Genomic DNA, 23,407 nt, shown 5'->3' with positions numbered 1-23,407 from the left:
AGAGCACAAAAAGAGAGGTCAGATGTGTACGGGGCAGACAATCACACAGTTCAAGTTTCAAGCAAATGAGTCAATGTACAAAGGAGTTATGAGACATTGATGGTTCATCCACAAGGGGGCAGTCAGTGCACAAACAGAGGGAACGTGTGTTGAGGGGCCAACTGTCATCACACATGTGAAGTTTCAAGTCAATCAGGCAAAGCATGAAGGAGTTATGACTTGATGTTCCATGGCGAAGGGTCAAAATGGCGGCGCCATCACGGCCACACCCTTCGACAGAGAAAAGGTTTCCATAACTTTTGATCAGTATCATCTCGAAATGCTCTGAAAGAATTTTGAAGTGCATTGGACAAAATCCCTAGGAGGAGTTCGTTCAAATTCAACGTGTAGAAATCACGCCAAAATGACAAGAAAATTCAAGATGGCCGACTTCCTGTTTGGAGTAGACCAATGGTGCAAGAGACTTTTTTGTACATCTATGCAAGTCACACGTGTACCAATTTTCATCTCCCTACTCCAAAAAAAAACAAACCCCAATAGAGAGGGGTTTTTGAAAGTTCCAAGGGGGTGCTACTGAGGCACTTTGCCCCGCAAATGGGCGACTCCCCTATGAATTGTAAGAGGTTGTCGTGCTTGACCTATGTATCAATTTTCATGATGATATGACAAAATTAAAGCTGGCAAAACAAAAAACGTAATTTCATGGCAAAGGGTCGATATTCAGCACGCCGCCACACAGATGCCGTTACTCGTAACTTCACAGTGCTCATCGCCTACATTCACCAACTTGTTCTGCATGTTTTAGAAGTGGAATGAAGTTGATTGGGTTAACCTTCCATCCATCCATTTTCTTCCGCTTTATCTGGAGTCAGGTCGCGGGGACAGCAGCTCAAGCAAAGCCGCCCAGACATCCCGAACCACACACACAACTCCCCCAGCTCCTCCGGGGGAACCCCAAGGCATTCCCAAGCCAGCCGAGAGATGTAGTCCCTCCGGCGTGTCCTGGGTCTTCCCCGGGGCCTCCTCCCAATGGGACGTGCCCGGAGCACCTCTCCAGCGTGGCGACCAGGGGGCATCCGGAAAAGAATCTCCAGAATCTCTTCGAGGCCGACCGATAGTCCTCCTCCATGGCCTCCCCGAACTCCTCCCAGACCCGAGTTTTTGCCTCTCTCTCACCGCACGGGCTGCGGCACGCTTGGCCTGCGGTACCTGTCAGCTGCCTCCGGGGTCCCACCTACCAACAAAGATACGTAGGACTCCATCTTAATGGCATCCCTTACTTCCGGCATCCACCACCGGGTTCGGGGATTGCCGACGCGACAGGCACCAGAGACCTTGTGACCACAGCTACGAGAAACCGCATCGACAATGGAGGTGGAGAACATGGTCCACTCGGACTCCATGTCTCCAGCCTCCCCCGGGATCTGGGAGAAGCTCTCCCGGAGGTGGGAGTTGAAGACCTCGCTGACAGAGGGTTCCGCCAGTCGTTCCCAGCAGACCCTCACGATACGTTTGGGCCTGCGAGGCCTGACCGGCTTCCTCCCCTCCCAGCGGATCGAACTCACCACCAGGTGGTGATCAGTCGACAGCTCTGCCTCTCTCTTCACTCGAGTCTCCGAGACACATGGCCGAAGGTCAGATGATACAACGACAACTACGATGTATGAGTCGTAGTCGTACATCAGGACCTGTTAAAGTAAAAATAGGACATTTCCTGTTACCACCGGGGGGCGCTATGGTGGAGGTGGGAAGTTAATATATGCAGACATTCAGGGCAGAGCCCTCATCATGTCCAGCAAGGTTGAAGGATCTACAATTAAGTATGTGGGCGTGACAGCCGTTCGAAGTGAAACGGCGTGCTCCAAAAGCTCGCCAAAGTTTGACGACCCCTAGCAGCCACGCTTTTTGACCTAATTACATTCTTTTGATAACTTTTGATCATCACTGGGTCATGATGATGTTGACCATTACTCGTAACATCACAGCTGTTATTGCCTACGTTCACCAACTTGTTCTGCATGTTTTAGAAATGTTATGAAGTGGATTGGGTTAACTGTGACATCAGGACCTGTTAAAGTAAAAATAGGACATTTCCTGTTACCAACGGGGGGGTGATATGGCACAGGTGGGAACTTAAGATATGTAGACGTTCAGGGCAGAGACCTCATCATGTCCAGCAAGTTTGAAGGATCTACAATGAAGTATGTGGGCGTGACAGCCGTTTGAAGTGAAATGGCGTGCTCCGAAAAGCTCACCAAAGTTTGACAAACCCTAGCAGCCACGCCTTTTGACTTAATTACATTCTTTTGAAAACTTAATCATCATGGTGTCATGATGATGTTGACCAAATTTGAAGACGATTGGATGAAATCCCTAGGACAGGTTCGTTCAAATACGTGTGGAAATGACCCCAAAATGACAAGAAAATTCAAAATGGCCGACTTCCTGTTTGGAGTAGACCCATGGTGCAAGAGACTTTTTTGTACGTCTATGCAAGTCACACGTGTACCAATTTTCATCTCCCTACTCCAAAAAAACCCTATGGGGAGGGGTTTTTGAAAGTTTCAAGGGGGCGCTATTGAGGCATTTTGCCCCGCCCATGCTCGACCTGTGTATCAATTTTCATGATGATATGACAAAATTAAAGCAGTCAAAAGGAAGAACGTAATTTCATGGCGAAGGGGCGATATTCGGCATGCCGCTATACAGAAGCCGTTACTCGTAAGTTCACGGCGATCATCGCCTACATTCACCAACTTGTTCTGCATGTTTTAGAAGTGGAAGGAAGTTGATGGTGTTAAGTATGTGAAATAAGTACCTGTTTAAGTATAATGTTCCATGGTGAAGGGTCAAAATAGCGGCGCCATAGCGGCCACACCATTCGACAAAGAAAAGCTTTCGATAACTTTTGATCAGTATCGTCTCTGGATGATCTGGAAGAAATGTGAAGTGCACTGGACAAAATCCCTAGGAGGAGTTCGTTCAAATACAACATGTGGAAATCACGCCTAAATGACAAGAAAATTCAAAATGGCCGACATCCTGTTTGGAGTAGACCCATGGTGCAAGAGACTTTTTTTTGTACAACTATGCAAGTCACATGTGTACCAATTTTCATCTCCCTACTCCAAAAAATCCCCTATGGGGAGAGTTTTTTGAAAGTTTCAAGGGGGCGCTATTGAGGCATTTTGCCCCGCCCATGGGCAACGCCCCTATGAATTGTAAGAGGTTGTCATGCTCGACCTGTGTATCAATTTTCATGATGATATGACAAAATTAAACCCGTCAAAAGGAAGACCACATCTGAGGAACACATCAAAGGAACACATCTGACTACGAGGCCAAGATCAACAACTTGCTCAGTGACTCCAATACATACGAACGTCTGAAGAGAAACCCCACGAGCGGCTATAAGAAAAAAAAATCATTAGCTACCTCAAAAACATGGAGAAAGAGGGACTCAGACAGGCAGACATACTACAGACTGTACCCTGGGGACGCCACTCCGTGCATCTATGGACTGCCCAAAATCCACAAACAGGACGTGCCACTCAAGCCTATTGTATGTAGCACAGATTCCATCACGTACAATGTGGCCAAGCACCTCAAGTGGATTTTGGCTCCTCTAGTGGGTGACTCAGAACACCATGTGGAGAACACACAAGATTTTGTTAACAAGATTAAGGACCTGCAGCTGGAGGCAGATGAAACAATTGTGTCTTTTGATGTGACTTCGTTGTTCACCTGCATCCCCACCGCTGAGGCCGTCACAGCTGTGAGGCAGAGACTCCTGAAGGATGTGTTTCTACTTGAAAGGACCAAACTCACACCAGACCACATCTGCCAGCTCTTGGAGATCTGTCTTAACACCACGTATTTCCTGTTTAGGGGGAATTACTACAGGCAGATTCATGGCTGTGCAATGGGGTCTCCGGTATCCCCCATTGTGGCCAATCTGTACATGGAGCGAGTCGAGAAGACAGCCTTGACGTCTTTCACGGGCATCTCTCCCAGTCGCTGGTTCAGATATGTTGATGACACATGGGTTAAAATCAAGCAACAGGAAGTTGAGGACTTCATCAACTTGGTGGACCCCAATATCAAGTTCACACGTGAGGATGCCAGAAACAACCATTTAGCCTTCTTGGACTGTGATGTTACGATTGGAGAGAACAGGCAGCTCCAGACAGGGGTTTACAGAAAACCAACACACTGACCAATATCTGCCCTTTGGCTCAAACCACCCCCTTGAACACAAGCTCGGGGTGATCACGACGCTTCAACACAGAGCCCTACAGGTGCCCACAACTGCAGAGGGAAGGGCTAAAGAACAACTTGTCCGGAAAGCCCTCACAGTATGTGGGTACCCACGATGGTCCCTGGACAAAGTGCAGAAGTCCCAGAGAACAAAGAGACCAGATAGACAGGAGACAGAGACAAGAAGAAGAGGAGTGTCTCTCCCTTATTTAGCAGGAGTAGGGGAAAAACTACAGAGGATCTTCAGACAGCACAAAATCCCAGTTTACTTTAAACTGGTTAACACCTTGAGACAGAAATTAGTTCACCCTAAGGACAGGATCCCTAGTTACAAACAGAGCAATGTAGTGTATTCTATCAGATGTCAGGAAAAGTGTAACAAACACTACATAGGTGAGACTAAGTAACCTTTACACAAAAGGCTATACCAGCACCGCAGATAGGGCGCCAGTGGACCTCAGTCTGCAGTTCATCTCCACCTTAAAGACACTAACCACACATTTGAGGACAAGGAAGTTAAAATATTAGCCAGAGAGAAGAAATGGTTTGAGAGAGGGGTCAAGGAGGCATTCTTTGCGAAACGTTTGAAACCTAGCCTTAACCGGGGAGGGGGTCTGAGACACGCTTTATCCCATTTACAATGGGGTACTCAGGTCAAAGCAGTTTCAGTCTTTTGTTCATGGTAATGAGTCATTCACGTCATCAGCAGAGTCATCAAGGAGCCATCAGGAGAGGGACAGCTGTCCTGTCATTAGGAGGGTGTTAACTAGAGCACAATAGGTGCTAATTAGAGCTATTGTTTAGTCACCAGCCTATAGCAGTCTGCCTCTCGGTAGGAGGGGTATGGTTAGGTTTAAAACTCCAGCTTTTGTGACTTCTTGATTATTCTTCTCTACAAGAGTCAAGACAGAAGTCAGACCACCAGAGCAAGAATTTTAGCTGAGGAAGCTTCTGCGATTTGAAGCGAAACGTCCTCGCGTAAAGCAACCCAGTCCAGTCGAAGATTCAAGCTTCTCTACAAAAGGATGACCGTAATTTCATGGTGAATGGGCAATATTCGGCACGCCGCCACACGGATGCCGTTACTCATAACTTCACGGCGTTCATCGCCTACGTTCACCAACTTGTTCTGCATGTTTTAGAAGTGGAATGAAGTTGATTGGGTTAAGTATGTGACATCAGGACCTCTTAAAGTAAAAATAGGATATTTCCCGCCACCACCGGGGGGCGCTATGGCGCAGGTGGGAACTTAATATATGTACAACCCCTGGCAAAAATTATGGAATGACCGGCCTCGGAGGATGTTCATTCAGTTGTTTAATTTTGTAGAAAAAAAGCAGATCACAGACATGACACAAAACTAAAGTCATTTCAAATGTCAACTTTCTGGCTTTAAGAAACACTATAAGAAATCAAGAAAAAAAAACTGCAAAAATTTGCTCAAAATCGAAACTTAAAATCAAAATGGCTGACTTCCTGTCGATATTTCTCCATGACAGTAAGAGACTTTTTCGTGTGTCCTAGCATGGTAAATATGTGTACCGAATTTCGTGAGGCTACAACGAAAAAAGCCCAATGCGGAGGGGTTTTTGAAAATTTCTAGGGGGCGCTATTTCACGATTTTTCTGCCACCATGTGCGACGCCCCCAAAATATCAAATTTCGGATCCGGCCGGACGACTTTGGAAAGTTTGGTGATTTTTTGAGCATTCGAAGAGGCCGAAATTTAGATTTCAAAAGTGGCAAGAATAATAATAACTAGGTCTGCAAGCAGTCATATATGGGCCCTCGTTCCGCGCGACCGCCTACCCAGGGCAGTGTGTTCTCTTGTGACCAGATGTGGGCATGTGCATGCAGGGGCAACCACTCATCCCACAGTTCAAATTTCAAGCAAATCACACAATGCATGAAGGAGTTATGACATGTTGATGGTTCATCCACTAGGGGGCGCTCAGTGTAGAAACAGAGGGGCCAGATGTGTTGAGGGGCCAACCGTCATCATACATGTGAAGTTTCAAGTCAATCTAGCAAAGCATGAAGGAGTTATCATGACTTGATGTTCCATGGCGAAGGGTCAAAATGGCGGCACCATAGCGGCCACACCCTTCAACAGAGAAAAGCTGTCGATAACTTTTGGTCACTATCGTCTGTGGGTGATGTAAAAGAAATTTGAAGTGCATGGGACAAAATCCCTAGGAGGAGTTAGTTCAAATACAACATGTGGAAATCACGCCAAAATGAGAAGAAAATTCAAAATGGCCGACTTCCTGTTTAGAGTAGACCCATGGTGCAAGAGACTTTTTGTGCGTCTATGCAAGTCACGCAAGTGTACCAATTTTCATCTCCCTATTCCAAAAAAACCCCTAGGGGGAGGGGTTGTTGAAAGTTTCAAGGGGGCGCTATTGAGGCATTTTGCCCCGCCCATGGGCAACGCCCCTATGAATTGTAAGAGGTTGTCGTGCTCGACCTGTGTATCAATTTTTCATGATGATGTGACAAAATTAAAGCCGTCAAAAGGAAGAACGTAATTTCATGGCGAATGGGCAATATTCGGCACGCCACCACACGGACGCCATTACTCGTAACTTCACGGCGTTCATCGCCTACGTTCACCAATTTGTTCTGCATATTTTAGAAGTGGAATGAAGTTGACTGGGTTAAGTATGTGATATCAGGAACTGTTAAAGTAAAAATAGGACCTTTCCCGCCACCACCGGGGGGTGCTATGGCGCAGGTGGGAACTTAAGATATGTAGACGTTCAGGGCGGAGCCCTCATCATGTCCAGCAAGTTTGAATGATCTACGATTAAGTATGTGGGCGTGACAGCCGTTCGAAGTGAAATGGCGTGCTCCGAAAAGCTCGCCAAAGTTTGACGACCCCTAGCAGCCACGCCTTTGGACTTAATTAGAATATTTTGATAACGTTTGATCACCATTGTGTTGTGATGATTTTGACCAAATTTGAAGACGATCGGATGAAATCCCTAGGACGAGTTCGTTCAAATGTAAGTAGTGGAAATGGCCAAAAATGGCAAAAATTTGCTCAAAATTGAAACGTAAAATCAAAATGGCCGACTTCCTGTCAATATTTCACCATGACAGTAAGAGACTTTTTCGTGCGTCCTGGCATGGTAAATATGTTTACCGAATTTCGTGAGGCTACGACGAAAAAAGCCCAACGCAGAGGGGTTTTTGAAAATTTCTAGGGGGCGCTATTTCGCGACTTTTCTGCAACCATGTGCGACGCCCCCAAAATATTGAATTTCGGATCCGGCCGGACGACTTTGGAAAGTTTGGTGAGTTTTTGAGCATGGGAAGAGGCCGAAATTTCGATTTCAAAAGTGAGAATAATAATAATAATAATAATAATAATAATAATAATAATAAACAGCACAATTACAATAGGGTCCTCGTAGGACGTTGCCTACTCGGGCCCTAATAATAATAATTAGGACTGCAAGCAGTCATATACCGGCCCTCGTTCCGCGAGACCACCTACCCAAGCCAGTGGGTGCCCTTGTGACCACATGTGGGCATGTGCATACAGGGGCAACCACTCATCACACAGTTAAAATTTTAAACAAATCACACAATGCATCAAGGAGTTATGACATGTTGATGATTCATCCACGAGGGGGCGCTCAGTGTACAAACAGAGGGGCTGGGTGTGTTCAGGAGCCAACCGTCATCATACATGTGAAGTTTCAAGTCAATCAGGCAAAGCATGAAGGAGTTATCATGACTTGATGTTCCATGGCAAAGGGTCAAAAGGGCGGCACCATAGCGGCCACACCCTTCAACATATAGAAAAGCTTTCGATAACTTTTGGTCAGTGTCATCTCTGGATGCTGTTAAAGAAATTTGAAGTGCATTGGATAAAATCCCCAGGAGGAGTTCGTTCAAATACAACATGTGGAAATCAAGGCAAAATGACAAGAAAATAAAAAATGGCCGACTTCCTGTTTGGTGTAGACCAATGGTGCAAGAGACTTTTTTGTACGTCTATGCAAGTCACACGTGTACCAATTTTCATCTCCCTACTTCAAAAAAACCCTTATGTGGAGGGGTTTTTGAAAGTTTCAAGGGGGCGCTATTGAGGCATTTTGCCCCGCCCATGGGCGACGCCCCTATGAATTGTAAGAGGTTGTCATGCTCGACCTGTGTATCAATTTTCATGATGATATGACAAAATTAAAGCCGTCAAAAGGAAGAATGTAATTTCATGGCGAAGGGGCAATATTCGGCATGCCACCACACGGGCACCATTTGTGGTAACTTCACGGCGTTCATCACCTACACACACCAACTTGTTGTGCATGTTTTAGAAGTGGAATGAAGTTGATTTGGTTAACTATGTAACATCAGGACCTGGTCAAGTAAAAATAGGACATTTCCAGTTACCACCTGGGGATGCTATGGCGCAGGTGGGAACTTAATATATGCAGACGTTCAGGGCGGAGCCCTCATGTCCAGCAAGTTTGAATGATCTACAATGAAGTATGTGGGCGTGACAGCCGTTCGAAGTGAAACAGCGTGCTCCGAAAAGCTCGCCAAAGTTTGACGACCCCTAGCAGCCACACCTTTTGACTTAATTAGAATCTTTTGATAACTTTTGATCACCATTGTGTTGTGATGATTTTGACCAAATTTGAAGACGATTGGATGAAATCCCTAGGACGAGTTCATTCAAATGTAAGTAGTGGAAATGGCCAAAAACGGCAAAAATTACCTCAAAATATGGGAGGCAGAGCCTTCAGCTTTCAGGCTCCTCTCCTGTGGAACCAGCTCCCAATTCAGATCAGGGAGACAGACACCCTCTCTACTTTTAAGATTAGGCTTAAAACTTTCCTTTTTGTTAAGGCTTATAGTTAGGGCTGGATCAGGTGACCCTGGACCATCCCTTGGTTATGCTGCTTTAGATGTAGACTGTGGGGGGGTTCCCATGATGCACTGTTTCTTTCTCTTTTTGCTTTGTATGCATCACTCTGCATTTAATCATTAGTGATCGATCTCTGCCCCCCTCCACAGCATGTCTTTTTCCTGGTTCTCTCCCTCAGCGCCAACCAGTCTCAGCAGAAGACTGCCCCTCCCTGAGCCTGGTTCTGCTGGAGGTTTCTTCCTGTTAAAGGGGAGTTTTTCCTTCCCACTGTAGCCAAGTGCTTGCTCACAGGGGGTCGTTTTGACCGTTGGGGTTTTTCATAATTATTGTATGGCCTTGCCTTACAATATAGAGCGCCTTGGGGCAACTGTCTGTTGTGATCTGGCGCTATATAAAAAAAAAGTTGAAGTTGAGTTGAAAAATGAAACTTAAAATAAAAATGGCCGACTTCCTGTCGACATTTCACCATGACGGTAAGAGACTTTTGTGCATCCTAGCATGGTAAATATGTGTACCGAATTTCGTGAGACTACGACGAAAAAAACCCCGATGCAGAGGGGTTTTTGAAAATTTCTAGGGGGCGCTATTTCGCTGCGACCACGTGCGCGACCCCCAAAATATCAAATTTCCGGTTCCGGCCGGATGACTTTGCAAAGTTTGTTGAGTTTTTGAGCATGGGAAGAGGCTGAAATTTTGATTTCAAAAGTGAGAAGAATAAATAATAATAATCAGCGCAATTACAATAGGGTCCTCGTAGGACTTTTTCCTACTCGGGCCCTAATAAACAGCGCAATTACAGTAGGGTCCTCGTAGGACGTTGTCCTACTTGGGCCCTAATAATAATAAACAGCGCAATTACAATAGGATCCTCGTAGGACTTTTTCCTACTCGGGCCCTAATAAATAATAATAATAAACAGCGCAATTACAATAGGGTTCTCATAGGACTTTTTCCTACTCTGGCCCTAATAATAATAATAAACAGCGCAATTACAATTGGGTCCTCGTAGGACCTTTTCCTACTCGGGCCCTAATAAATAATAATAATAATAAACAGCGCAATTACAATAGGGTTCTCATAGGACTTTTTCCTACTCGGGCCCTAATAAATAATAATAATAATAAACAGCGCAATTACAATAGGGTTCTCATAGGACTTTTTCCTACTCGGGCCCTAATAAATAATAATAATAAACAGCGCAATTACAATAGGGTTCTCATAGGACTTTTTCCTACTCGGGCCCTAATAAATAATAATAATAAACAGCGCAATTACAATAGGGTTCTCATAGGACTTTTTCCTACTCTGGCCCTAATAATAATAATAAACAGCGCAATTACAATTGGGTCCTCGTAGGACTTTTTCCTACTCGGGCCCTAATAAGTGTGTATATGATAACAAGAACCTAAACAATTTCTAAATACATTAAGACAGTAAATTAACATTAAAAAAATTACATATTTACTTACTACTACTACTACTTGCCAATCAGTCTATTACAGACTCGGACAATACTGCGCAAAACTGTTGAGGTCTAAGGTTCCAAAAACATTCTGGACTCACACACCATTCAAACTCATTATAGAAACTTTGCTTAATTTATTACCACCCTTGAAAATGTCAGCTACCTATTTTATAAACCCAACCCAATCTAGAGCCCATGGATCCCCAAAGACGACACGCTAACAATGCTATAATGCCACAAAAATGACAAAATAAAAACTGAGCAGAGTATTTTGTGAATTATCAATGATGTTATTTTAACTTTATAATTATGATTACTGGCTCCGGTCCAAAACTGTAATTGGTGCTTCAGCTGTTTCCATGATAAATGCTAAATGGACTGCATTTATATTGCACTTTTCCCTCTGCATCAGATGCTCAAAGCGCTTTACACATCAGTGCCTCACATTCACCCCGATGTCAGGGTGCAGCCATACAAGGTGCCCTCTACACATCGGGAGCAACTTGGGAATTAAGGACCTTGCCCAAGGGCCCTTAGTGATTTTCCGGTCAGGCTGGGATTTGAACCGAGGATCCTCTGGTCTCAAGCCCAACGCTTTAACCATTAGACCATCACCCCCCACCCCCCCACTAAAAAATGATAAAACTGGTTTGGTTCATTTTCTGCCATCATATGCAAATGCAGTATAAGTGCTGTGTTTGTTTCTGAGACAACACTTTGGCCTATAGACAAGTGGAATGTTGGAGCCAATAGAGACGTGATGGACACGTCACGCACCTCTGGCCTCGTGGAGTTTCCTCCTCTCCGCTTCACGCTGCTCCTTCGTCTGGTTGCTCTTGATGCCGAGGGCTCCGACCACAAGCTTCCGAGCAAGCACCGCACTGGTCTGAGGTCTGTCCTTAGTGGGCAGGAGGTAGTCTGTTTAGGAAACAGTAAGCAAAAGCAGCGTAAGAGTTTCTCAAAGACAACCACAGCAATCTTTCACTCTAAATGATTCCACATCATTTGACTGACCAGCTGGAAGAACCTCCAGGGCGTGGTTTCAAGTGGGGGACGTAAAATGTTTTGGGCCAAGTCATCGTTCCAAACTCACTCGACCGGTGGTTAAAAAGAGTATCCATGCTAGGAGTCATTTGAAGGTTCCAGACGAACCCTAACTGAATTCCAGTCAGATGAATGGCTCAATAAGAGAATGACTGCCCTGGGTAACAGGAAATAAGTGCGTGCCAGGGATAACCTCTTCCTCTTTACTGGGTGCAGAAGTTCCATGTTTCCCTTAAAGTGTAGGTGACACTAAAAAATGTGCACAAATCACTAAAAATGATGAAATTTAAAAAAGGATAAACAGCAGCTGTCTGAAGCCTGCGCTCTATTTCAGCCCTCAGCCGCGGCCATGTTGTTGCTACGTCATCACCAGAACAGGACCTGCTGATTCAAGCCCAAATCAATTGTAAACACAGCAGAGGTCGAACTGTTTAGGGACGATTTTGTTGTCCAAGTGTGGCACTTTTTTAAGTCCAATCTGAAGGTGTCTCATGATGAAGCTGTGGGGATGCAGCCTGGTGGTTTTGAGCCTTAGACCACGACGACAGAGACTAAATCTTGCAGAAAAGCCTTCAGTCTGACAACAGTGACGATATTTATTGGCAGAGTTCAGAACACAGAATGGTGACTGTAAAATAAATAAACAATGCAGGCAATTTCAGCATATGGCAGATGATAAACTTTTTTCCAGCTCTGTGGTCATAATCGACTGATTAAAAAAAAAAAAAAAAAAAAGATGAGGAAGTGTGGATTTTTTTATTTTGTTTTTTTTTCCTCCATATTTTTTTTACATACATTTTTAGGTCCATACATTACAAATCTGAAAAAATGACGAGGGACTGAAAATATCAGTTATTTTTAAAATAAATATTTTCTTTTTCAATACAATTAGTGTACTGTACGTTAGTAGCTAACAGGTTTTTATTAAATATTAAAACCATTCACAGAAAGAGTAAATAATATAGTCCTACCTGTCTGTTTCAGTGAGATCATCTTTAAATTTACCCACCTTTACAAAAGACATCTGAAAATAATTTAATTCCTTCTTGGCTGAAGAAAAGTGAATTTGTCACTCGGGAGTTTGGTGCCAGGTTATTGTGGCTGATGGATCGAGACTTTGCTGTTAACAAGCAGCTTTGTGCTGCAAGTTAAAAGACTCCCAGAGTCCCTCATCTGCTCATAACGTCTCATGCGACAAAATTATGCCATGATCCACAAAACAATAAAATAATCTGAAAATACTGTTTGGTCTGCTTGCCGAGTGAAGAAGCAGTGGACACTATGCAAGTGTGCGCTTGTCAATATAAGTGTTTCCACCTGCCAATCAATTCTGCCGGCAAGAATTAACCGTTCTCACACCAAAAACACAGTGCAGCTCCGACCTGAACCACCTGGTGGAAACAGGGCTGTCAGTAGCCTGTAAAAATCCATCAATTAATGGGGCTATTAAGATAATGGTTCTTGTAGTGCAGCAGATAACTGCAACAATCCTTCACATGGCGATACAAGCATCAGATTTGGCATGAAGGTTCTTCATAAAATCAGTGTTTGAGAAAAAAGTGCTGGCAATTTAAATTTTTTTCAATTTATTTCCTTTATATAGCGCCAAATCACAAGAGTTGCCTCAAGGCGCTTCACACAGGTAAGGTCTAACCTCACCAACCCCCAGACCAACAGTGATAAGGAAAAACTCCCTCTGAGGAAGAAACCTCAAGCAGACCAGACTCAAAGGGGTGACCCTCTGCTTGGGCCATGATACAAGCATAAATTACAGAAATAATTCACAGAACAATTCACGGATGAATATACAAGAAATGCTGTTGGTGCACAGGACAGGAGGATCACCAACACGAACACAACTCCCATCTCTGGATGGAGCTGCACCTTAAACAGAGAGAAAAAACAGAATCAGGCATCAGAAAGACAAAAAATACTGTATAATTTGCCAGCATTAATCAACACGTGAAAATCCAATATGACGGCCTTGTAGGGGTCAATGAAGCATGACACAGGGGTCAAAATCTAAAAAATGCTCCAATTATATTGAAAGCTATACCAAATTATATGTCTGATCACAAAGATTCCAAAAAGGTATAGTTTGGACTATCTATGACTGAATGTTATGGAGTTATGAGGTAAAAACAACAAGAATGGTGACAAAGGTCAGTTTCAGTTTGTACAGGAGTCAAAAGTTAAAGTTGCTCCAATTTTGGTAGAAAGTGGTGCAAAATATTGGTTGAACTAATAGGATTAATAAATGGAATCGTTTTGACTGTGTTGAATTCTTGGTTGCAGAGTAAATGTCAAACAGTGTCGACTGGTGTTCATTGGATTCTATGACATGTGACATATTTATTTATTTATTTATTTATATAGCGCCAAATCACAACAAACAGTTGCCCCAAGGCGCTTTATATTGTAAGGCAAAAGCCATACAATAATTACAGAAAAACCCCAATGGTCAAAACGACCCCCTGTGAGCAAGCACTTGGTGACAGTGGGAAGGAAAAACTCCCTTTTAACAGGAAGAAACCTCCAGCAGAACCAGGCTCAGGGAGGGGCAGTCTTCTGCTGGGACTGGTTGGGGCTGAGGGAGAGAACCAGGAAAAAGACATGCTGTGGAAGAGAGCAGAGATCAATCACTAATGATTAAATGCAGAGTGGTGCATACAGAGCAAAAAGAGAAAGAAACAGTGCATCATGGGAACCCCCCAGCAGTCTAAGTCTATAGCAGCATAACTAAGGGATGGTTCAGGGTCACCTGATCCAGCCCTAACTATAAGCTTTAGCAAAAAGGAAAGTTTTAAGCCTAATCTTAAAAGTAGAGAGGGTGTCTGTCTCCCTGATCTGAATTGGGAGCTGGTTCCACAGGAGAGGAGCCTGAAAGCTGAAGGCTCTGCCTCCCATTCTACTCTTACAAACCCTAGGAACTACAAGTAAGCCTGCAGTCTGAGAGCGAAGCACTCTATTGGGGTGATATGGTACTATGAGGTCCCTAAGATAAGATGGGACCTGATTATTCAAAACCTTATAAGTAAGAAAAAGAATTTTAAATTCTATTCTAGAATTAACAGGGTTATTCTGAGCAGCTTTAACTTTTGACCCCTGTACAAACTGAAATGGACTTTTGTCACCATTTTTTGCTGTTTTTACCTCATAACTCCATAACATTCAGTCATAGATAGTCCAAACTATACCTTTTTGGAATCGTTATGATCAGACAAATAATGTGTTATACTTTTCAATATGACTGGAGCATTTTAAAATTTTGACCCCTGTGTAATTCTTCAATGACCCCTACCTGGCCACCATATTGGATTTTCATGTGGCCAGCACTTTTTTCTCAAACACTGATTTATGAAGAACATTCATGCCAACTCTGATGCTTGTATGACCAAGTGAACAATTCTGGCCAAAAGTCATACTTATCTGCTCCACTATTGTTCTAATGTCACTTCCTCCAATGTTGGGACTTACCAGGAAGTTCCTGTATTTTATTTTTTTTTTTTAGTGGCATGCAGTTCAAAATCCAAATATTTATCTCTGCAGTAACTGTGCACCAGGAAAGGATAAATATCAAAGTGTTGTTTAATTTTAGTCTTAAATAAACAAAAAAGCATTACATATCATCTCACCTACACTTTAAGGAAGACCAGAGCAGGTTGAAGAAACTGTCCCATTGACCGAACGCTCCCCCCTAAAAATCAGTCCAGTTCTGTTGGTGTGATCTAAGTGCTTCAGTGACCGAGGGTGGGGCTGAGCAGGAGGGAGACATGGCCATGTTTGTGCTTTCAAATGTAACCATTGTGAAAGAGTCTGAAAACAACTTTTCTCTGATTTGCTGCTGTGGTGATGCAAACGCTGCGTTCATGGATGCTGCAGAGTGCATCTCCCAGACTTGACTGTTGTGTCTTAAGAAGATGACAAACTGCATACCAGTAATTTTTTTACCCCCATAGTTGCCTCACAATTCTGCAGCATGAAGCAGATGAGACTCTACAACTCCCCCTGGAGGGGACACCAGTCCATCACAGGCCAGAAATGGGTGGACTGAGACGATGGAGACCGTGTCTGATCTGAGGACACACATGGGTAGCATGAAATGGAAAATGTCTAAATATGAAGTTGAGAAATTATATTAGAAGAATTTCTGATTATTATATACTCAACAAAAATATAAACGCAACACTTTTGGTTTTGCTCCCATTTTGTATGAGATGAACTCAAAGATCTAAAACTTTTTCCACATACACAATATCACCATTTCCCTCAAATATTGTTCACAAACCAGTCGAAATCTGTGATAGTGAGCACTTCTCCTTTGCTGAGATAATCCATCCCACCTCACAGGTGTGCCATACCAAGATGCTGATTAGACACCATGATTTGTGCACAGGTGTGCCTTAGACTGCCCACAATAAAAGGCCACTCTGAAAGGTGCAGTTTTGTTTTATTGGGGGGGATACCAGTCAGTATCTGGTGTGACCACCATTTGCCTCATGCAGTGCAACACATCTCCTTCGCATCATCCGTGAAGAGAACACCTCTCCAACGTGTCAAACGCCAGCGAATATGAGCATTTGCCCACTCAAGTCGGTTACGACGAGGAACTGGAGTCAGGTCGAGACCCTGATGAGGATGACGAGCATGCAGATGAGCTTCCCTGAGATGGTTTCTGACAGTTTGTGCAGAAATTCTTTGGTTATGCAAACTGACTGTTTCAGCAGCTGTCCGAGTGGCTGGTCTCAGACGATCTTGGAGGTGAACATGCTGGATGTGGAGGTCCTGGGCTGGTGTGGTTACACGTGGTCTGCGGTTGTGAGGCTGGTTGGATGTACTGCCAAATTCTCTGAAACGACTTTGGAGACGGCTTATGGTAGAGACATGAACATTCAATACACGAGCAACAGCTCTGGTTGACATTCCTGCTGTCAGCATGCCAACTGCACGCTCCCTCAAATCTTGTGACATCTGTGGCATTGTGCTGTGTGATAAAACTGCACCTTTCAGAGTGGCCTTTTATTGTGGGCAGTCTAAGGCACACCTGTGCACTAATCATGGTGTCTAATCAGCATCTTGGTATGGCACACCTGTGAGGTGGGATGGATTATCTCAGCAAAGGAGAAGTGCTCACTATCACAGATTTAGACTGGTTTGTGAACAATATTTGAGAGAAATGGTGATATTGTGTATGTGGAAAAAGATTTAGATCTTTGAGTTCATCTCATACAAAATGGGAGCAAAACCAAAAGTGTTGCGTTTATATTTTTGTTGAGTGTATATTGGAAAGTTGCCCAAATGATTTATCAACCAATGAAAATAATCAATAGATTAATCAATTACAGTAGTTGTTAACTGAATTGGAAATAAAATGTGTCAGTAGTAAATAAAATGCCAAATGAGCTGACTATTCTAAACAAATAAAATAAATGATGGAAACAGTGATGTATTTTTTTTAATATTTGGTTCCATGTGTGTTAGAGAAATTGTAAATATTTGTTATCATTTAAAATGTCATTATTATAAGGACTTTCTTGTACATTGGTTGAGGGTTTTCATTTCCCAAATGAAATCCTGATCATGGTTGTGTGAAATGACCTCTTGCTGCTGCCTTTGAGGAATGTCAGAGCGTAAATCTTGTGAGCCGAGTATTGTATTTTTAATTAGCTGACCGTCCTTGAACGGGAACGTTGAGCCCTGTGAAAGCCAGCTGTAACCAGTTCTGTTTTGACTATCATGAAACCCATAATAATGTCTTATCTGGATGGAGACAGTGGCTGAGTTGTTTTTGTGCTTGTTTTTTTTTTTTTTACCTCTTATGTTTGGGTCTGAATAAAAGGAGGAAAGCAGGGACGGGCCCTTCAGAGTCAGATGAGGAGAGGGAGGGGTCCCATCATCTGCTCTCCTTGCATGCAAGAAAGAATCAGTGTCTTGTGTGGTCATTTTCTGTATTCAGATGTTCGGGTTGTCTTAACAGGTTTAACTCTGACAATGTGTTCTGAGAAATGACGTCATGAAACATGAAGCTGTGATGAAGGTGGACTTTGATGACATCACACAGGGCCTTGCCCCCTCCAGGCCCTCTACTCTAACGAATGGGGGAAAAACTGAATTTTCCCATGTTTTTGGTGGACTTTGACAGTGAAAACATCAAAATGGTTAAAATGTGTGTTTTAGGAGGCAGGGCTGTGAAATGAAAATTGTGAAATCTGAGGAAAATTCGCAGGCACCCCCCCCCCGAGGAGCCGAGGTCTAGAGCCTTGTGGGGCCCCAGAAACCAGATTAAGTTTTCATCTGCTGATAAATTTTCAACATCTCCTGGAAGAACAAATCTCAAAATTAGTGCATATTTAAATGATCCTCGATTCAACCTTTCATTTGAACCGTCAATGATGATGGTGAAATAACAGAATAAGACAAGGAAGTAGGACGTGGAATGATTTTCCTTTTAATTGTAAACCAAATTATGCATTAACTCAGAACAGTTAAACTACATGAAATTCATGATGACTGAAAAAACTGTTAAACCATGTCAAAAACCACAGCTAAAGATTGTAGAATATTTTAAAAAATCACGGTAAAATATCAACATATCTTATAGTAAAAAGCCACACATTCTTGTGTAAATTCCTGTAAATTCATTCAAAGCCACAGTGTCTTTTTTCCCATGAAAAAAGTCTAGATTAATAAAAACTAATTTACATTGAGTAAATTCATGTAGCCTAAATTCATTCAAAGCCAAAGTGTCTTCTTCTCAATGAAAGAAAGTCTAGATTAATAAAAACTAATTTACATTGTTGTGTAAATTCATGTAGCCTAAATTCATTCAAAGCCACAATGTCTTCTTCTCAATGAAAGAAAGTCTAGATTAATAAAAACTAATTTACATTGTTGTGTAAATTCATGTAGCCTAAATTCATTCAAAGCCAAAGTGTCTTCTTCTCAATGAAAGAAAGTCTAGATTAATAAAAACTAATTTACATTGTTGTGTAAATTCATGTAGCCTAAATTCATTAAAAGCCACAGTGTCTTTTTCCCATGAAAGAAAGTCTAGATTAATAAAAACTAATTTACATTGTTGTGTAAATTCATGTAGCCTAAATTCATTCAAAGCCAAAGTGTCTTTTTTCAATGAAAGAAAGTCTAGATTAATAAAAACTAATTTACATTGTTGTGTAAATTAATGTAGCCTAAATTCATTCAAAGCCACAGTGTCTTTTTCCCATGAAAGAAAGTCTAGATTAATAAAAACTAATTTACATTGTTGTGTAAATTCATGTAGCCTAAATCCATTCAAAGCCACAGTGACTTTTTTCAATGAAAGAAAGTCTAGATTAATAAAAACTAATTTACATTGTTGTGTAAATTCATGTAGCCTAAATTCATTCAAAGCCAAAGTGTCTTTTTCAATGAAAGTCTAGATTAATAAAAACTAATTTACATTGTTGTGTAAATTCATGTAGCCTAAATTCATTCAAAGCCACAGTGTCTTTTTTCAATGAAAGAAAGTCTAGATTAATAAAAACTAATTTACATTGTTGTGTAAATTCATGTAGCCTAAATTCATTCAAAGCCACAATGTCTTTTTTCAATGAAAGAAAGTCTAGATTAATAAAAACTAATTTACATTGTGTAAATTCCTGTAAATCCACTCAAAGCCACAATGTCTTTTTTCAATGAAAGAAAGTGTAGATGAATAAAAACTAATTTCCATTGTGTAAATTCCTGTAAATCCACTCAAAGCCACAACGTCTTTTTTCAATGAAAGAAAGTCTAGATTAATAAAAACTAATTTACATTGTTGTGTAAATTCATATAGCCTAAATCCACTCAAAGCCACAATGTCTTTTTTCAATGAAAGAAAGTCTAGATTAATAAAAACTAATTTACATTGTTGTGTAAATTCATGTAGCCTAAATTCATTCAAAGCCACAATGTCTTTTTCCAATGAAAGAAAGTCTAGATTAATAAAAACAAATGTACATTGTTGTGTAAATTCATGTAGCCTAAATTCATTCAAAGCCACAGTGTCTTTTTTCAATGAAAGAAAGTCTAGATTAATAAAAACTAATTTACATTGTTGTGTAAATTCATGTAGCCTAAATTCATTCAAAGCCACAATGTCTTTTTCCAATGAAAGAAAGTCTAGATTAATAAAAACAAATTTACATTGTTGTGTAAATTCATGTAGCCTAAATCCACTCAAAGCCACGGTGTCTTTTTTCAATGAAAGAAAGTCTAGATTAATAAAAACTAATTTACATTGTTGTGTAAATTCATGTAGCCTAAATTCATTCAAAGCCACAGTGTCTTTTTTTCAATGAAAGAAAGTCTAGATTAATAAAAACTAATTTACATTGTTGTGTAAATTCCTGTAAATCCACTCAAAGCCACAATGTCTTTTTTCAATGAAAGAAAGTCTAGATTAATAAAAACTAATTTACATTGTTGTGTAAATTCATGTAGCCTAAATCCACTCAAAGCCACAGTGTCTTTTTTTCAATGAAAGAAAGTCTAGATTAATAAAAACTAATTTACATTGTTGTGTAAATTCATGTAGCCTAAATTCATTCAAAGCCACAATATCTTTTTCCAATGAAAGAAAGTCTACATTAATAAAAACTAATTTACATTGTTGTGTAAATTCATGTAGCCTAAATTCATTCAAAGCCACAATGTATTTTTTCAATAAAAGAACGTCTAGATTAATAAAAACTAATTTACATTGTTGTGTAAATTCATGTAGCCTAAATTCATTCAAAGCCACAATGTCTTTTTTTCAATGAAAGAAAGTCTACATTAATAAAAACTAATTTACATTGTTGTGTAAATTCATGTAGCCTAAATTCATTCAAAGCCACAATGTATTTTTTCAATGAAAGAAAGTCTAGATTAATAAAAACTAATTTACATTATTGTGGAAATTCATGTAGCCTAAATTCATTCAAAGCCACAATGTCTTTTTTTCAATGAAAGAAAGTCTAGATTAATAAAAACTAATTTACATTGTTGTGTAAATTCATGTAGCCTAAATTCATTCAAAGCCACAATGTCTTTTTTTTCAATGAAAGAAAGTCTAGATTAATAAAAACTAATTTACATTGTTGTGTAAATTCATATAGCCTAAATTCATTCAAAGCCACAATGTATTTTTTCAATGAAAGAAAGTCTAGATTAATAAAAACTAATTTACATTATTGTGGAAATTCATGTAGCCTAAATTCATTCAAAGCCACAATGTCTTTTTTTCAATGAAAGAAAGTCTAGATTAATAAAAACTAATTTACATTGTTGTGTAAATTCATGTAGCCTAAATTCATTCAAAGCCACAATGTCTTTTTTTCAATGAAAGAAAGTCTAGATTAATAAAAACTACTTTACATTGTTGTGTAAATTCATGTAGCCTAAATTCATTCAAAGCCACAATGTATTTTTTCAATGAAAGAACGACTAGATTAATAAAAACTAATTTACATTGTTGTGTAAATTCATGTAGCCTAAATTCATTCAAAGCCACAATGTATTTTTTCAATGAAAGAACGTCTAGATTAATAAAAACTAATTTACATTGTTGTGTAAATTCATGTAGCCTAAATTCATTCAAAGCCACAATGTCTTTTTTCAATGAAAGAAAGTCTAGATTAATAAAAACTAATTTACACTGTTGTGTAAATTCATGTAGCCTAAATTCATTCAAAGCCACAATGTCTTTTTCCAATGAAAGAAAGTCTAGATTAATAAAAACAAATTTACATTGTTGTGTAAATTCATGTAGCCTAAATCCACTCAAAGCCACAATGTCTTTTTCCAATGAAAGAAAGTCTACAATAATAAAAACTAATTTACATTGTTGTGTAAATTCATGTAGCCTAAATTCATTCAAAGCCACAATGTCTTTTTCCAATGAAAGAAAGTCTAGATTAATAAAAACAAATTTACATTGTTGTGTAAATTCATGTAGCCTAAATCCACTCAAAGCCACGGTGTCTTTTTTCAATGAAAGAAAGTCTAGATTAATAAAAACTAATTTACATTGTTGTGTAAATTCATGTAGCCTAAATTCATTCAAAGCCACAGTGTCTTTTTTTCAATGAAAGAAAGTCTAGATTAATAAAAACTAATTTACATTGTTGTGTAAATTCCTGTAAATCCACTCAAAGCCACAATGTCTTTTTTCAATGAAAAAGTCTAGATTAATAAAAACTAATTTACATTGTTGTGTAAATTCATGTAGCCTAAATTCATTCAAAGCCACAGTGTCTTTTTTCAATGAAAGAATGTCTAGATTAATAAAAACTAATTTACATTGTTGTGTAAATTCATGTAGCCTAAATTCACTCAAAGCCACAGTGTCTTTTTTTCAATGAAAGAAAGTCTAGATTAATAAAAACTAATTTACATTGTTGTGTAAATTCCTGTAAATCCACTCAAAGCCACAATGTCTTTTTCCAATGAAAGAAAGTCTAGATTAATAAAAACAAATTTACATTGTTGTGTAAATTCATGTAGCCTAAATCCACTCAAAGCCACGGTGTCTTTTTTCAATGAAAGAAAGTCTAGATTAATAAAAACTAATTTACATTGTTGTGTAAATTCATGTAGCCTAAATTCATTCAAAGCCACAGTGTCTTTTTTTCAATGAAAGAAAGTCTAGATTAATAAAAACTAATTTACATTGTTGTGTAAATTCCTGTAAATCCACTCAAAGCCACAATGTCTTTTTTCAATGAAAGAAAGTCTAGATTAATAAAAACTAATTTACATTGTTGTGTAAATTCATGTAGCCTAAATTCATTCAAAGCCACAGTGTCTTTTTTCAATGAAAGAATGTCTAGATTAATAAAAACTAATTTACATTGTTGTGTAAATTCATGTAGCCTAAATTCATTCAAAGCCACAGTGTCTTTTTTTCAATGAAAGAAAGTCTAGATTAATAAAAACTAATTTACATTGTTGTGTAAATTCCTGTAAATCCACTCAAAGCCACAATGTCTTTTTTCAATGAAAGAAAGTCTAGATTAATAAAAACTAATTTACATTATTGTGTAAATTCATGTAGCCTAAATTCATTCAAAGCCACAGTCTTTTTTCAATGAAAGAATGTCTAGATTAATAAAAACTAATTTACATTGTTGTGTAAATTCATGTAGCCTAAATTCATTCAAAGCCACAGTGTCTTTTTTCAATGAAAGAATGTCTAGATTAATAAAAACTAATTTACATTGTTGTGTAAATTCATGTAGCCTAAATTCATTCAAAGCCACAATGTCTTTTTCCAATGAAAGAAAGTCTGGATTAATAAAAACAAATTTACATTGTTGTGTAAATTCATGTAGCCTAAATTAATTCAAAGCCACAGTGTCTTTTTTTCAATGAAAGAAAGTCTAGATTAATAAAAACTAATTTACATTGTTGTGTAAATTCATGTAGCCTAAATTCATTCAAAGCCACAATATCTTTTTCCAATGAAAGAACGTCTAGATTAATAAAAACTAATTTACATTGTTGTGTAAATTCATGTAGCCTAAATCCATTCAAAGCCACAATGTCTTTTTCCAATGAAAGAAAGTCTGGATTAATAAAAACTAATTTACATTGTTGTGTAAATTCATGTATCCTAAATTCATTCAAAGCCACAGTGTCTTTTTTCAATGAAAGAAAGTCTAGATTAATAAAAACTAATTTACATTGTTGTGTAAATTCATGTAGCCTAAATTCATTCAAAGCCACAGTGTCTTTTTTCAATGAAAGAAAGTCTAGATT

At 39.8% G+C, this 23,407-nt stretch overlaps 1 protein-coding gene across 1 annotated transcript in view; it reads right to left on the bottom strand.

Moving 5' to 3' along the window:
- Positions 1-23,407, bottom strand: part of r3hcc1l (R3H domain and coiled-coil containing 1-like) — a 59,945-nt gene that overhangs the window by 9,561 nt on the left and 26,977 nt on the right. Inside the window, exon 6 of the mRNA XM_034188915.1 lies at positions 11,378-11,518. Coding sequence (XP_034044806.1) covers positions 11,378-11,518 — 141 coding nt within the window. The remainder of the gene's footprint in view (positions 1-11,377; positions 11,519-23,407) is intronic.

This window comes from Thalassophryne amazonica, chromosome 15 (genome assembly GCF_902500255.1).
Source record: "Thalassophryne amazonica chromosome 15, fThaAma1.1, whole genome shotgun sequence".
Classification (NCBI taxonomy): Eukaryota; Metazoa; Chordata; class Actinopteri; order Batrachoidiformes; family Batrachoididae; genus Thalassophryne; species Thalassophryne amazonica.
This window is presented reverse-complemented; position numbering and strand designations above follow the sequence as displayed.